Source organism: Hypanus sabinus, chromosome 16 (genome assembly GCF_030144855.1).
Source record: "Hypanus sabinus isolate sHypSab1 chromosome 16, sHypSab1.hap1, whole genome shotgun sequence".
NCBI lineage: Eukaryota > Metazoa > Chordata > Chondrichthyes > Myliobatiformes > Dasyatidae > Hypanus > Hypanus sabinus.
Window position 1 is genome coordinate 76,445,084 of NC_082721.1, and position 17,140 is coordinate 76,462,223.

A 17,140-nucleotide genomic window follows, 5' to 3' on the forward strand; every position below is an offset into this window, starting at 1 on the left:
CTGAAATTAAAGAAACCTTTGGTGAGACCTCATGTACACATCTGGTTGACCCACCAAAGGAAGTGTATACAGTGGATTTTGGATAATTGGGACACATCAGGACCAGTACAGTTCAGTCCACTTAAGCGGCTGCCCCAATTAGCCAAAATTTCATGGAAATTGTTAAAAATATATAAAAAAGACAAATTACCATTTAACTGAGTAAAACATTATGTATTCAAATGAAAAACAGAACAATTAATAGACTATTAATACTACTACAGTACTAAACAACTGTATTAGTTCCTGTTATCAATGGAGGAACTAATCCAGTGTCAGTTCCTGTGTTCTTTTGGTTGACTGTAAGTGAACAAAATCAGCACAGATACCTAGTGTAAATAATGAACTGTCTTCATACAATCCTTTCAACGATCGCATCCTCTAAATCTTGACTTTCATTGTAACATTCAAGATGATTGCCGATACCTTAAAAGTCCTCATAGTTCCTAACTTGTTGAAGTGGTGAAATCATTTCACTTTTGCTCCCAGACATTCTTGCATCTCCAAGTCTGAATGCTTGAAAACACAATGAGCAAAACAGTTCTGAATTGGCTTACTTCTTGTTTCTCACCATCAGTGACAAAAATGTCCGCTTTTTTGAACACAAGCGCACTCAACTGACACTATTTAAAAACTGTTCACTCAAAGCACAGTGTAGCGTCTAACAGCCACTCAAGTGCACATGACTGATGCTAGTTAGAAACTTCCCGGCAACAGTCTCCTGCTCCAATTTAGCAGCATAGTGTGCCAAATAAATGAAGGGTATCCTAGTTACTTTCTTGATTGAATTTTGTTCTTTAGGAGTTCGCCCAACTAAGCCACTGCCCTGATTAACCAATGGCCCAATTAACCAAATTCCACTGAACTTGTAGTAGAGGGAATGAAGCAGTGATTCAGTACCTTGATCCCTGGGATGGAATCTTCATCCTACAAGAACAGAAGTAGTCAGGGGCTACCGAGAGTTTAAAAGAATAAGAGGAGATTTCATTGAAACATACAATTTTCTTACAGGAGATGAACAAGGTAGGTGCAAGAAGTACATTACTCTACAGTCAGATGTCAAAAAAATTGGGTTAACCATTCAGAACAGAAATAAGGAGAAACTTCTTGATCTGAGAAGTGATGAACTTTTGGAATTCTCAACCCAGGAGGGTTATGAAGCCAGTCTCTGACCATATTCAGCACAGACATCAATAGATTTTATGACATTAAAAATTAGTCCAGAAAAGTAGTGACATTAAAGTTTGAAAATCAGCCATAACCATATTGAATGGCTTGAGCTGTCAAATTTCTCTGTCTTGCATGATTTATTATTCTATGTAGTGAGGCAAAGGAATTGAAAATGGGAATTCCAGAGATTTGAACTGTCAGCTGCAGGTACAGCTGCCAACTGTGGGAGGATTAGATTTCGAGGTATATAGTACATGAGGCCAGAATTGGGGAAGGCAGGTATCAAGGGAGGGAATAAGATTAGAAAAGATTAAAAAGATGGGAAAGCAAATAATGTGATCTTACTACAGGAGTTTAAAAATTACTTAGGTGGGAGCTGGTATGATCAGCAAACCTAATGTGTATTTGAAAATGGCATTTGGTACTAGTTAAGACACAAATTTTGAATGATTTTGGGTTTAACAAGAACAGGAAAAAGGCATGTTGGAACATTCAGACTAAGATAGAACAAAGGTATGAACCAGGGTTCAATGGCAAGTAAGTTAAGGAAAGCTGGGCGGTAACGTGACAGTGGAAATCAACAAGTATAGTATAGATGCAATTTGAGTGAGGTTCTGGTTCAATTTCAATTAATTACCAAACAGAGAAATATCCAGTGGACGGTATTTCTGAAGTTTGCCCTTCCATATGTTGAGAAAATATCCATTACTGGTTAAATTTCCTGACAAGCAAGAAACTACGAAGAGGTGAGAAAGCAAAGCTAAACATCAGCAAAAGGACATGTGGAAACTGACTTCACGTCTTTCACGTCATCAAGGAAGAGCAAGGAGATAAGGTAGATGTTGAAACTCAGGGCAATTCCTAATCTGAGACAGCACCAGAGATTTACTCAGAAGGATGAGAACAGATCTCATTGAAACCTACCATATACTGATGGTATATGGCAGTGTGAATGTGGAGATGATCTTTTCATTAGTAGGAGAAACTAGAATCTGAGGGCACAGCCTCAGAATAAAGGAACTTTCCTTTAAAACTGAGATGACAAGGGATTTCTTCAGTTAGAGGGTGGTAAATCTGTGGGATTTGTTGCCACAGAGAGCTGTACAAGACAAATCATTGGATGTACTCAAGGCAGAGGTTGAGAGGTTCTTGATTGGTAAGAGGGTTAAGACTTATGGGAGAATTAGGTTCAAAAGAAAATCAGCCATGATTGAATGGCAGACTCGATGGAAGAAAAGGTCTAATTATACTTATTGTACACACCTCAGGGTCTAACTCATCGGAGTAGACAATGGGAGATAAACCATTAGTGATAATTCTCTGGCTATGAAAAAATGGGTAGGAATGGAAATGGGTGAGTTAGATGTCAGTGAAGAGGTACTGACAGGAACATGAATTGCTAGAATCACTTGATCTGAGATATTTTGGTGTAATATCAAGGAAAGGAACATATTCAAACACGATGTTCTGTATAAAAGAGAATTTATATCAAGGCAATGTAAGCAAATGACAAAAAAAATGATAGAGATAGGCAAGGATTCAAGAGGGTTTCTTGGAAAGAGGTGATAATATATCTGAAATGGAAAAGGGTAGTACTTGACAAGAGTGATTGGTTAAACATATTAACTAAAATGGGGTCATAAGAGAAAGCTAGATAATCTGTAGGTTAGTGGGGGTAGGAGATGGATCTCCAGAAGATGATGAGCTTACAAAGACTATGAGAAGAAACAGGAGAGAAATTAGAGAACGGCAGGGGTCTGTGACTAGAATTGAGCAAGGGGTGGGAATGAATATTACAAGATTTGTCAGGTGAAGGAAGAAAGATGCAGTGAACCAGCAGATTAGTTAAGTCTCAATCTTATTGGCAAGTAAACCCATAAGCCCACCACATATTTTGGAGAAGGAATGCTGTTTAAGATGATATTGTAAGAATAAATGCAGGCAAGCAATATGGTAATAAATCATCTGTTAGTTACAAAACCGCTGGTCATCTATTCATTTTGTCATTTGAGATTGTTAATGCAATTTATTATTAATTTTATTATATTAGTGTGAAAAGCGATACTTAGGCTATACCCATAAGCCACAACAGAAGGATGTTTAGCAATCTCGTGGAATCTGCCACCTTGGAGTGCAAGAGATAACATCAGGGCAGAACAGCGACAGCCAACGTCCATATTCCGGCCACTCAGGTTACAGAAATTCACCCTTTTTCACAAATCACTACCCAATAATTTGAGATGCAGAATAAAATTCACTCTTGTGGAATTCATTTGGAGAAACAAGTAAGCAAACACAAAATTTTCTTCTGCTTGCACTTCTTAACACGTCCACAGGTGATACAGCTTCACGTTATGTAAAATGTTTTCTAAGAATAAAACTCCCCATAACTCAGGGATCACCTCTACTAACTTTTAGAAACCACTTTTTTTTAGCTTACAAGTTATCTTACTACACACTACATTTCTCTGAAATTAAATAAATGTAGAATATGTTCGAAATACTCAACAGGTCAGGCAGCATGTGCGGACAGAGAAAAAGTTTCCCCTCTTTTGCTACTGAAAACTAGCTTGTGTTCTTTTATGAGGTTCTGACAAAGAGTCTGAAACATTAACTCTGCTTCTCTCTCCACCGATGCTGCCTGACATGCTGGGCATTTCTAGTATTTTCTGTTTTCATTTTACGCTTCCAGGATCCGAAGTTCCTTTTTATTTCTGCTTTCTGAAAATATTAAACTATTCCTACTAAAATAGTTTAATTCATTTATTACACAGGTTGAAATCTTAAGAAATGTACTTTTTCTATTTGTAATAAAGTACAGGCAACACCCGCATTATGAGGTACAGCATTCTAATAAAACCATGACAGCATAGCGGTCAGTGTAACATTATTACTTCTTGGGGCATTCTGAAGACTGTAGTTCAATTTTGATGCTGTTCTGTAATCCCTGTGGATTATCCGTTTTTTCTCCCCCAGTGTTCCGGTTTCCTCCCACAGTCCAAAGAAGTAACAGGTCATTGCAAAAATTGTCCCGTGATTAAGTTAGGGGTAATTGGGTTTGTTGGGAGTTGCTGGGGCAACATGGCTCGAAGGGCCTACTCCGTGCTGCATTGCCAAATCAATAAATAAAATGGTCCGCATTGCGACTTTCCGTCATGCACAGCTGTGCAACCTGCACTTGTCAAAAAATACAAGTTGAAAAAATTTATTTACTTTTTACTTGCACCAGCACTGCGAGAGCAAATTTTATTGCCTATTTCAAATTTTTTGGGGAATGACTTGTGAATTCTATAAGGGTGAACTACTGTAACCCAAAGTGTTTCTCTCTGCCATCTGATTTCTGAATGGACATTGAACTCATGAACACTTCCTCACTACTTTTTTATTTCTGTTTATGCACTACCTATTTATTTATTATATATATATATATATATTCATACTGTAATTCCCAGTTTTTCTCTCTATTATGTATTGCATACTATTGTTGCCACAAAGTAAACAAGTTTTATGACATGTGCCGGTGATATTAAACCTGATTCTGATTCAGAAGGATCACCTATAGAGGGCCTGAAGGCTGGAAACAAGTGTGAGGTAGTGACCGAGTATCAAAATACCTTCGTGCAAGTTCATTGAAAATATGAAACCAAAACAAAAGATTAACTGTTATTGTAACAACTTTCTTGTATGTGTTAAAGTGTATGACAAAATTATATTACCGTTTTTACATCACCCAAAATTCTCCACAGTGCCCTCTTGTTCACTTTGAAAGATGAGAAGTATAAAATCAGGAAGTTCAGGATAAAATTACTAGCTGCTCTATTTACATTCAAGATAATCATACAGAAATAGACTTCACACCAGGCTTGCTCAATAGCCTGGATACTTATTTAAGTAGGTTAGCTAGCTGGTACAGTACAGAAATAGTGATGCTCTCAGATGAAATTCTGAAGTAAAAAGAGAAAATGCTGGGAAAACTCAGCTGGTCAAGCAACAATAAGAGAAACAGTTAACATTTCAGACCTGGGAGCTTCGTTACAACATTGCAACCTTTTGGCTCCATTAAGCTTTCAACTTGGTCGACTGTTGCGGCTTCCAATCTGCCAGGGGGTCTCCAGACTGGTGGGCCAGGAAGGTCACCAGTTTCAGGGATGGGAGACCAAGAGGAAACATACTGCTCCTTCAGGTCCATGAAGATGTGATGTCTCACTGCCGCTGTGAAGTTTTGAAGTTATTTATTTTTTTGAGATACAATGCAGAATAGGCCCTTCAAGCTGCACTACTTAGCAATCTCCCAATTTAACCCTAGCCTAATCACGGGACAATGACCAATTAACCTACTAACCGGTACATCTTTGGACTGTGGGAGGAAACCGGAGCACCCAGAGGAAACTTACATGGTCACAGGGAGAACATACAATCTCCTTACAAGCAGCAGCAGGAATTAAACCTGGGTTGCCTGCACCATGAAGCATCGTACCACCCCAAGTTAAATGCTGTAAACATCATCATAATCCCTACCTTTGAGAAGGTAGGCTGCTCACATCTAGCCCAGATTTACAACAGTAGAACAAAAAGTATCAAGAATGCAGTCAGCAACACCACATACCATCAATTTCTCCAAATTAAAACCCATGCTCCAAGGAATCCAAACTAACCCCAATTCTTCTGGTGCAAGACAGAATATAGGGAAAAGAGCTTTTATTAACAAGCATAAGTTTATGCAGAGTAAAGTTTTGGAAGAATGCCTCTACTGATGAGCAGAGGTAAGGAGAGAAATGGGTAACGATGGAAGTAGCTGACCCTTATGATGAAAAGTTAGTACCTTAAAAGCACAGTACTCTGTTCCATAGTCACAAAGCTTTGAACAATCTTACACTATGTGAGACATTGGCTAGAAAGGAGGGTGGACCCACTGAATGATAACTTTACAGCACACTTTTGGGTGCCAAACAAGTTGTCTAATTGATGACATGGAAAGCAGTGAGTGAGTGGTTAAGACACTCCCAAGCTGTGGTCATCAGCATCTCATATGGATGCTGACCTGGTGTTTATCTTCTGTTTAATTTTTTTTAAAGCCTCAGTAATTCAACTTGTATAATAAATAATTTGAACTAATTTAGTATGTAAGAATAGGAGTTTAATCTTCAGAAAATGAAAATATAAAGCAGTCTCTCCTCCGTGGGCAGACAACCTAATCAAAAATCAGTACTGAGGCACACGTTCTCTGCCTGACTGCATCCTCCGCCCACTCTTCACATCAAACAGAAGATACAAAATCTTGAAAACGTGTGTCACCAGACTCAAAGTTTCTATCCCACTGTTATGAGACTACTGAAGGGACCTTGTGTACATAAAATGAACACTTGACCTCACAATTTACATCATCATGGTCCTCGCACCTTATTCTATTTTCTTGTTTGGTTGTTTATTGAGAATCAGCACCGAATAGGCCCTTCAATTCATGCCGCCCACTGATTTTAAACCTAGCCTGATCACAGGACAATTTACAATGACTAATTAACCTACTGACCGGTATGTCTTTGGACTGTGGGAGGAAGCTGGAGCAACCAGAGGAAACCCACACGGACACAGGGAGAATGTACAAACTCCTTACAGGCAGCGGTGAGATTTGAACCCGCATCGCAGATTCAGTGAAGTGTTGTGCTAATCACTACACTAGCATGCCATCCCACTTGCTGTAACTGTTCCTTTACTCTGCATTGTTATTGTTTTTCCCCTTGAACTACCTCGATGTAACGGATGCCTAAGATTATCTGTATGGCTGGCAGAAGTTTTTTCACTACATCTCAGTACACGTGATAATAAAGAAAAACTATTTCAGTTTATTGAAGTAAGAGAAAGGACCAAGGAACACATTAACCCTAAGCTAATTTAATGGTGCAAAGACAGCACAGTACCACAGCACAAAAGTCAGGACCAACAGGATCCAGGACAGCTTGTTCCACCAGGCCATCAGACTGATTAATTCACACTGATACAACTGTATTTCTATGCTATATTGACTGTCCTGTTGTACATACTATTTATTACAATTACTATAAACTGCACATTGCACATTTAGACAGAGACATAACGTGAAGATTTTTACTCCTCATGTATGTGAAGAATGTAAGATATAAAGTCAATTCAATTGAATACACTGTTATCTCTGGAGAACAAGTCAAAAAGGAGACAACACAAACAATAGTCAAAGGTATCATGAGGAAAAGTCTTTCTTACACAGACTGGTTGCCATTCAAAGCTCTCCAACAATATCAGTGAATGATATTAAAGATTTTTTCAACCTGGATTGTTTCCAATGTCTCAGGAACCACCTCTCGGTGAACACAGATTATTGATCATAGCCTGATATGTAAACACCAGTGCCCTTGAATGGAAAAGCCTTTCGTCAGGGAGAATATATTTTACACGAACAACTGTAAACTGGACTTTGTTCGAGAAACAGCATCGTAAGCCCTTGTGTGACCTGCACCAGACTTCAGGTAACCAGTTTTTCCACCTTCCTTCAGGCCTGGGAAAGATCATTGACATGAAACGCTATTTCTTTTTTCACACACTTTGTGAGTAATGCTAAGCAGCTCCCACTTTATCTGTTTCTACTTCAGATTTTTATCAATTACAGCATTTTGCTTTTTGCTTCAGGGATAGTGAACTCCTAAAGGCGGAGCATCAGTACAACAGCTGGCAAAGCATTCCAGAGACTTCCAGCTCTTGGAGAAAATCAGCCCACGTTTCTAGGAATAAATGATATCCTTCCCTATACAGAGGAACATAAAATGAGACTAACTCCATAAATACCTTAACATAAAATTTGCTTTTTAAAAAAGCAAAAACTTTAACAACAAAATAGTTTGACAAATTAAATGCTATATACTCTTCTGGCGCGCAAGTAGTGATTTTTGCACTTCAGACATTACGCTTCTCTTCCCCTCTCACCTGTGACCTCCCCACTAACCACCACTAGATTGTCAGCTGCACCTTCACTTATCCCAGTGCTATTGTTGGAGCGTTCCCTCGCTTAAACTCTCCAACTCTTTGCCTTTAATGTTTTCCATGAAACTTACTCCTTGTCCATCTTGCTTCCTGTGAACTAATTGTGGTCACATAATTCTTTGATACCACCTTCCTTCCTCTGTGGCTTTCTTCCCAAACACAGATCAGTTCTTTATGGCCAAACTCCTCTATCCTAACTAATTTGATTTCTCTTGCCTCCATTCTTTAATCTCCCACTTTCACTTCTCCCGAATCACCAATCCACTCCCCCTATTTCCACCATTTGCACCCACTTCCCCAACCTTCCATTGTCCTTTCCATCTCTTCTCCTGCCCATTATGTAGTCTGCACCTCTTCCTCCCCCTGCACCTTTGCCCCACTTCATTCCCTCCTCGTTGCCTTCTTACCATCTTCTCCATCTCTCTTGCTTCGTTATCTACCACCTTCACGCCCCTCTTCATTACATTCCCCATTCACCTACTTCCTCTTGCCACTTCTCCCCTCCCCTCACTCCCCATCCCCATCAATTCCTAATCTCCACTGTTGATCCCTGTCCCTCCTTCCCTATCACAACTTTGCTCTCTTACTCCTCCTCAACCTTTCATAATCCCCTCATCCCCCCAACCACTACCTCCTCCTCAAATCACTACCCTCCCAACCCATTTCAAATCAAACCCCTCCCTTCCCCAACGTCCTTGCCCTCTTCTCTGCTCCTGTACTCCTTCAACCCTCCATAATCCCCTATAACTCCTGCGCTCCAATCCCTACCTCAGTCAATGCCCCTGCCTCCCTTCTCTGCTCTCCCACCCCTCTTTCCACTCCCCATCCTCAACCCTCCATAATCCTTCACCTCTATCCACTACCTCCCCCTCAAACCCTTGCCCTCCGACCCCAACTTCGCTCATCCCCTCCCTACCTACCACAGACTGAGCCTGTCCTTGGGGTACCGGAGCCCCTCGATGCGGCCCAGGAAGGCGGGCAGTCCGTGCGCGCTGTTGCGGGCGATGATGGCGATGAGGACCCGCGGGGGCAGGAGCGGCGACTCCTCGGACCAGCGCTCCTCCGGGAAGTAGGCCAGGGTCAGGGCGGGGAAGAGCGTGGCGAACAACAGCGAGCGGCAGGACATGGTGCAGCGGGGCCGAAACCACGGAACGCGGCGCTGTACTGCCTGACAGCAGGTCGGACCGCCCCGGCCCCAGGCCCACCCTCAGGGCGGAGCCGACCGGGGCGGGGCAAACTGGGGTGGAGGAGTGAGGGGTGAGAGGGGGAGTTGGGGTAAGGGGAGAGGTGTTGGAGGAGGGGAGGGTGAGTGAAGGGAAGGGAGAGATTAGGTGAGGGCGAAGCGGGGTGGGGAGGGAAAGGTTAGGGGAGAGGGGGAGGAAGGTTACGTGGGAGGGGAAGTGGTTGAGGAGAGGAGATGGGGTGGGAAAGGGGAGGGGGTTAGAGGGAGGATGAGTGGAAGAGGTAGTTGAGGTGTTGGGGAGGAGAGAGAGAGCGAAGGGGAGTGTGGAGTGGAGGGAGAGTGAAGTGGATAAGGGTGGATGATTTGAGGAGTAGTGGCAAAGGGGAGGGAGGAGGGGTGGAGTGAAAGTGGGGGGAGAGGAGTAGAGTAGTGGGGGTGAAAGGGGAATGTTTTGTGAGAGCTGTGATAGGGTGAAAGGGGAATGTTTTGTGAGAGCTGTGATAGGGAAGGGGTAGGGAAGAGGATATAGTTGGGGATAGAGGAGAGGGGATTGGAGTGGGGTGGAGTAGTGGGAGGTGAAGGGGATAGGTTTGGGGAGGAGAAGAGAGAAATGGGTGAGGGGAAGAGGGAGGAGTGTGGGGAGGGGAGATGGTTGGGAGGGAGAGGTGGGGAAGAAGGGGAGGGGTGGTGAGAGGGGACAGGGGCTGGGGAAAGAGGTAGGGGGTGGGAGAAGGGCCGAGAGGAAGGGGTGAGGCAAGTGGCAGAGGAGCTGGCGAGAAGGGAGAAATGGAGAAGAGTGGCAGTTATGGGGAGGGAAGTGGGAGTGAGAGGGGAGGGGTAGGGAAGGGGAGTGATGAGGGGGAGTATGGAGGGGAAGGAAGGGTGAAGGGAGTGGCTGGAGGGGTAGGGAAGGAGCAGAGAAAGGATAGAGGTGGCGTGAAGAAGCAGCAGGGGAGGGGAAATGAGAGAAACAGTGGTGGGGTATAATGGATGGAGAGGAAAGGGATTGTGGATTAGGGAAGGTACTAGAGTGGGGGGAAGAGCTGAGGGCTGACGATAGAGGAGAGAAGTGGGGAGTAGATGGAGGTGTTTGGGGAGGGAGATGAGAGAGTTGATGGAATAAGGAGAAGGGGAGGGATGAGGGGAGTGAGGAAAGGGAAGGAATGGGGGAGTGTGGGAAAAGGGACAAGGGGAGAGAGGTAAGAGGGCACGAGGAGAGGGGGGATGACGGGAGTGAGGAAGGGAGGGATGTGGGAAACGGAGGAAGGAGAAGGATGGAGGGGAGGGGGGTTGTAAGGAAAAGGGGAATGAGGGAGAAGGGGAAGAGCAGGAAGGGTGAGAGTAGAGAGTAGAAGGGGAGAAGGAGGGAGCACAGGATGTTGGCAAGGGAATGTAGGTTGTGTGGGAAAAGGAGAGGTGGAGGTGAGTAGGGAGGGAGAAAGGGGGAGAGAAGCTCAAAGGTGCAGGGAAAGGGGATAGGGAGGGGTAAGTAGCAAGGAAATGAATGGGAGGAGAGGGGAGTGGATGGAAGTGGAGGGGTAGGGGAGTTGGAAGGGAGAAGAGAAGGTTGATGGGAGGGAAGGTAGGGAGTGGAGGAGGAGTAGGTATGGGAGAAGTGAGTGATGGGGTGGGAGAGGTGGTGAAGGGGCAGAGGAAGGAGAGTTGGAGGTATGTGAAGGGTAGGATGGGAGGGGGAGTGGAAGTGAATGGGAAGAAGACAAGAGTGTAGTGGAGGGGGTTATAAGGGACAGGTATAAGGAAGTGGGGAGGGGAGAGGGAGGTGGAATTGGGGGAAAGGGGAAGGTGGCAAGGGGAATTGTGGGAGAGGGAAGTGGGTGTAAAGAGTGGAGGGATAAGGGAGGGGCAGGTGTGCCAGGTAGGATAGTGGGAAGGAGGGGAGGAATGAGGGTGGTGGGGGAGATGGGAGGAACAGAGGGGAGTGGGAGTGGAGACTCTGGCAATAGTGGAAGGGGAGAGGGGCAATAGAGGAATGTGGGAAGGGAAGCTGAGGATGGGGCAAAGGGAAAAGGCAGGGGAGGGAAGAGGGAAGGGAGAATTGGGTGGGGAGGGGAGAGATGGAGGAAAGGAGAGGGAAGTGGGGTGGCATGTGGGAGCAGAGAGTGGAGGGAGGGGGGAATTGTCAGCATGGGGTGGGAAATTGGAGAGGGGATCATATCAGGGAATGGGGAAAGTGGGAGTGGGCAGGAGAATGTGGAGAGGGAATGTGGAGAGGAATGTGGGAGGGGGAGTTGCAGAGAGTATAATGGGGATGTGGATGACTTTAGGTAAGGTATGGAGAGGGGAAGGGGAGGGGAGTGTGCATGGGCAGGGAATGCAGGAGGGTAGGGGAGTTGTAAGGGTGGGGAGGGGAATGGTGGAAGTGAAGAATGGGGAGTGGGGAGAAAGGTAAGAGGAGTATTGGGAAGGAAAATGCTGAGGAAAAGGAAGTGGGATAGTATGGAGGGTGAGGAAAGGAGCAGTGGTGGGGAGGGGAGATCAATGGAGGAAGAGTGGGGAGCATGAGAGAAAGTAGGGAGAGAGGTGGAGGGAGTAGGTAAGTCTGTTCGGGCGAGGAGTGTATGGAGAGGGAGGGAGCTGTGGATGAGAGGACAAATGTGGAGAGGGAGCGGAGAGATGGTGGGGAGAGAGTGTGGAGGGAGGGAACAGGAATGGCAGAAGTGTGTGGAGGGGGAGGAGGGGTAGAGGGAAAGGATCTTCAAGGAATGGACAGGATAGAAGTCTTCAGGCAATAGAACAGGATGAGGAATCATTGTGGGATAGAGTAGGTGAAGATCTTTGGGATCTAGAGGAGATTGGAGAGATTGTATATGGGCGGTTTTGAAGATGTTTGGATAGGATGTTGTTTGGGAAAAGGTTAGCAGGTAACTGGGTAAAGATTCAATGGGCTCTGACAAGCAGGAGGGGCACCAGGTAAATTACAGTAGGCAAAGTAATGGCATCAGTCTACATGGTAAGCAGACCACTGCTGGAGGAGCCAGCCCAGATCACACACGAACAAAATAAAAGGGAGCTGGCAACATCTTCAGAAAAGAAAACCCTTCCCCTCTCCCTCCAAGGCTTTAACCAGGAATGTCCAGAGAAAGGAGGGAGAGGTCTGGATGCATCAAGTGGCCATGCTGCATTTTAGAGCCCCCAGCCTCTTCCCCAAGCAATGGAAGAAGAGGTAGCAGAGGAACAAGGAAATTAGGTGGTGTGGTGGAAGAAGACTGCAGCATGATGGTGAGTTAGCACCGTTCACTCACAGCTGTAGTAACCCTGACAATGCTGTTGGCTGTGTGGAGTTTGCACACTCTCCCTGTGACCACGTTAGTTGCCTCCAGCTGCTCAGCTTTCCTCCCACATCCCAAGCCTGCTCTAAGTTGCTTATAGTGTCTGGTGAGTGATGAAAAGAATCAAAGAGAAGATGATGGGTATATGAAAGAATGAAATATGGAGTTGCAGGATAAGAAGATAGGGATAACTGGTCCAATGGGATTGATATGCTGGAAGCTGATGATGTTGTAGTAGTTAAGTCAATTTTAAAAATGCCCTCCAAAGAAATCAAACTGGAATCTGACGGCCCTAGGAACCCACAGCAGATTTGAAATCTTGCAGAACCTAATGCAAGCAGTAAAAGAAGAAATACTTTGAAAAGTCTTCAGCACTATTCCGAGAAAGCAAGATCTATTCCTGGTACAATCGATGGGGTTGGTTCTTAAGGAGGTAAAGAATGAACAAGCCTTGCTCTTTGCCATAGAGTTGATGTACCATCAATAACTCACTCTGAGACGTAAGGCGAGATATCGGCTTTTTTTGACTGGAAGAAGGAACAAGCAGTGAGTGACCACCATACTACCTCCTGGAGACTGAGAGGCCGGGCTCAGGCCTTGATCGCCTTTATACAGGGGTCTGTGGGAGGAGCCACAGGAGCAGTCAGCAGGGGGCGTGTCCAGACAGGTATATGTAGTTCACCACAGGAGTCTTCCAAGATCATCTTCAGATCCAGAGTCTGCTCCATGGAATCAGATGAGATGTGCTCTAAATTCTTTCCTAAAATGTTTACAGAGGGACCTCTGGGATCAATAGTCTTAAGAAAGAGGGGACTCAGTAAACTCCAGTAATATCTTCACAGCCAGATACATTAATCTTCCTCTGCCAACCCATTTGATTGGAAGGACACAGCGCATCCAAAATCCTCAGTGGACCAATGGCCTAATTCTGCTCTTGTCTTATGGTCTAACTTCCAGTCTTCTATTTCAAAAGTTTTAGATGACACCTAGAGCGAGGGTCTGAACCAGTCACTAATTCTGAATGAACTTATTAGACTGGGTGGGACAGGATGGGTTAAACATCAAACATCTCGAGAGTGTCGAGTGCTCGGCTTCCAGCTGGCAACATGCCAGAATTCACAAGCTAAGAAATCATCGCCCTCATCTACAAGCAAAAACAGAAAGAAGAAGTCATTCCACCATTAAGTATGGATTGAAAGATTTTGTGCTAGGTATCACCAGTGGATTCGTGTTTACCTGTGCTGCACCTCAAAGCAAGATCTCCGACAGCCATGGATATGATCACCCATGTGCAGAAAATGGAGGTGAATTCTTGGCTAGTCAGTTTGGAGGAAGAGATTTTGATAGAAAATTGCACAAGTACATGATGGCGTACATTGTAAAATGTGTCTGGGGAGGGAATCTGTAGCAAGATTTGATTGCTATACACAGATGTCAGTAACGCTGTCTTATGTAATGGTTCAGCAGTGGAAAGTTTCCCAAACAAATCTGGAACTAGGCAAGGTTTTCCTCTTTCCACTATATTGAGCCTTTTGGGAAATTCATCTGGAAAGATGCTGCCTGAAGCTGCAGGGAATCTGGTTCAGGCAAGAAGAAAACACAGGCAAAGCTCATGCTGAAGTGCAATCAAAATTAAGAATATGAGAGTGGCATTTGTTCTTCAATGTGGGGATGAACCTAGTCATCAGGTGTGAGGTGTTGGTATTGTTGTACATGGCACAGATATGGCCCGTACCCTATACTTGCACTGTGGTAACACAACAACCTTCCATTTCATCAAAAAATTCAAAATGGATCATGCCCACAGAGATGCATGGCACGGATCTCAAAAGATATATCTAGCGTGGTCCTCTTCCCTCATGACCATCTTTGTATATGACTGTTTCAAGCTGAGCATGGCCTCCGGGAATGTAAACACCAAGGCCCATTATGTGCTGAGGTGCTATTGCCCTGATGTTACAGAGGATGGCTTTGGCCTTATGTTATGTCACATTCCCTTCAATTGGACCTTGCCATTACCACATGTCCCCTGTGGAAATCTGTGCTGAAGAGCACCCTTGGCTACGTCTGTTAAATAGTGGGCTGAGTGTAACACCCTCAATGACAAAGGAGGAGATGGTGCATTCTGTCAGATGATTTCCTGAGCACCTCATCAAAGAACACCTCATCATCAGTAGTCTCAAATACCAAAATTGCACATGGCTGGTGGTGAGGAGAGCCTTCTAATTGGAATCTACACATTGGGATAAATAGTGACGATCATCAGGTAGGAAATACAGGGTCCTGAAGTCTCGCAGAACCAGTTCAGGAACAGCTACTATACTGCATCCTTCAGGTTTTTTTTTAACTAACCCGCTCAAATCTGATCCTACCTCAGCAAAGGAACACCACGAACCACCTCTGGTACTATCATGAGTAACACGCAGAAAATGCTGGAGGAACTGAGCAGGTCAGGCAGCATCTATGGAGAGGAATTTTGATCCGAGATCTGTCATCCGGGCCCACAATCAGGTCTTGGCCAGTGCACTATCAAGCACTTGACTCTGACTGGGTGTGTTTTACACTAATGTCTTGTTATGCAACTTTATTTACTCTCTATTGTTTTGAATCATTCATGTTTTGTGTGTTGGCTGAATCTATATGCCTGTGTAGCTGCTGTAAATTTCCCTTTGTACCTGTACCTCCCCGTATGACAATAAACTAGACCAGCAAAAAATTAACTTTGATCCTCTGAAAACCTGCGGGTCTTCCTGTGCAAACTGACACATTCCAAAGTGCAGGAGTGCCCTTCTGAGGGCTATGCTGGAGCACGAACCAGCACCCATAAAGGCATCGTAGGGAAAGGTCCCTCCTGCCACTGGGCACGGAAGTGCTCAGCCCCTACCTTTTTTTTGTCAGCAAAAAACTGATGGCATTTTGATGTAATGTAAAGGTTGAAAGCAAAAATACTGGTGCTTGGTACAATCTTTATATTTTATAATTCACTAGATTCTGGGAGAAAACTGCAATTTTAAGCTCAGATTTTAAAAAAAATCAAAGCGGATTGTACCAGCACGGAATTCATACTATTTCTTCAGCTAAAGGGCTTTGGGGTTAAATAAAAAGCATCTGCAAGATATCAATGCACAAAATTAGATCTTTTGTTATGTAGCCTCTCAGGAATCACAAAACCACAATTTTCTTTATAAATTCCTTTTATGCTCTTTAGTAAAAGATTTGCATAGATTAATGTGCAATTGGCAATAATTCTGATATCCGTTCCAGGAAGACAAAGCACTCAGGTACGACAACTCCAACCCCCCCGCCCCACCAAACCCCATGAAAGGCTAAATGACGGTCGATGCGATTTGTCGCAATCAGGCCTGTATGTGCATTCAGCCAGCTGTGCTGTGTGGAGCAGCAATGGTCACCAATGAATAAATAAACAAGTTATTCCAACTCCACTATAAACTTAAAGAATAAGAACAGAATACTTTCAGCTTTAGCTGTACAAGATCATACATTAAAAATTTGTTACAGAACCATATTTTAACTTTTCAAGATATATTTCTAATAAAATAGTTAATTTTGCATTCAGTTGCCATCACCTAACATAGTCATCATTGAATACTGCCATCTGTTGGATTGTAGCGGTGTGCTACATGCAGCGCTAAAATTACGACACGGAGTCGGTAACTGCAGTCGAAGAAAAAACTTTATTCGAAATCCCCAGCCTCACTTTTAAGCCTCACTTAACCTGCCCCCCGTGGCGCAGAGGCTCCAAAGCTCTGTGCTGGCAAACCCCCATAGGCTATCTCCCTTAGCCAGAAAGATGGCTAATTGTGAGCCGGTTCGGATATGCCAGGAAATGGGTCGCCACAGGATGTCCCAGGGTAATAGTTATCTGAACAATGACTGGGGTCCATATCAGTCACCTCTGGGAGTGTGTCCAAGATCTGATTCGTGTCTCCAAATGACTTCGGCTTGTTGGACTGAGCTGTTTCTTTTGAACTTCACTTCTAATCTGCACATGTCCCACATCTTTTCGTTCATCTTCTGAAGTCCTCAGTTGGGCTTTGCATTATATTCCGTCTACCTCCATGCTATTTCCTGAGGCTGGCGTACTCTCAGTGTGATCCATGTGTTCGCTGATTGTCCCAAGTGCTGGTGACTGCCCTGATAATTCTGTAGGGCTGGTTGAATGGATGGATTTGGGGTGCTCAGCAGTGGAGAGCTGGGGCTCATTGTCCCACAGGTAAGCCATACTTTCATTGTATAGACTGAACTTTGGTTGTGTGGAAGTCTCCTTCGTGGCTAAGGAAGAAACATAAAGAGTGAACAAGGAAAAGCTGGATGGTTTTAAATGGTCTTTTCAGAATTCTAATCGATAAACTATTGACAGCTAGAAATTTGTGTGCACTGTTCATTTGGCAGTCATGTGATTCCCATGTGTTGTCGAAAAATC

At 44.2% G+C, this 17,140-nt stretch overlaps 2 protein-coding genes across 3 annotated transcripts in view; both read right to left on the reverse strand.

The window, feature by feature from the left end:
• colgalt1b (collagen beta(1-O)galactosyltransferase 1b) overlaps positions 1-9,448 on the reverse strand; it is a 54,207-nt gene extending 44,759 nt beyond the window's left edge. The window contains exon 1 of the mRNA XM_059992176.1: positions 9,144-9,448. Within this exon, the coding sequence (XP_059848159.1) occupies positions 9,144-9,349 (206 nt within the window). The 5' untranslated portion in view covers positions 9,350-9,448. The remainder of the gene's footprint in view (positions 1-9,143) is intronic.
• A 6,924-nt stretch (positions 9,449-16,372) lies between these two features.
• The window catches only part of LOC132406460 (protein Niban 2-like), a 174,572-nt gene continuing 173,804 nt past the window's right edge, over positions 16,373-17,140 (reverse strand). For both annotated transcript variants that reach the window (XM_059992175.1, XM_059992174.1), the window contains one exon: positions 16,373-16,989. In XM_059992175.1, coding sequence (XP_059848158.1) covers positions 16,757-16,989 — 233 coding nt within the window. In that variant the 3' untranslated portion in view covers positions 16,373-16,756. The remainder of the gene's footprint in view (positions 16,990-17,140) is intronic.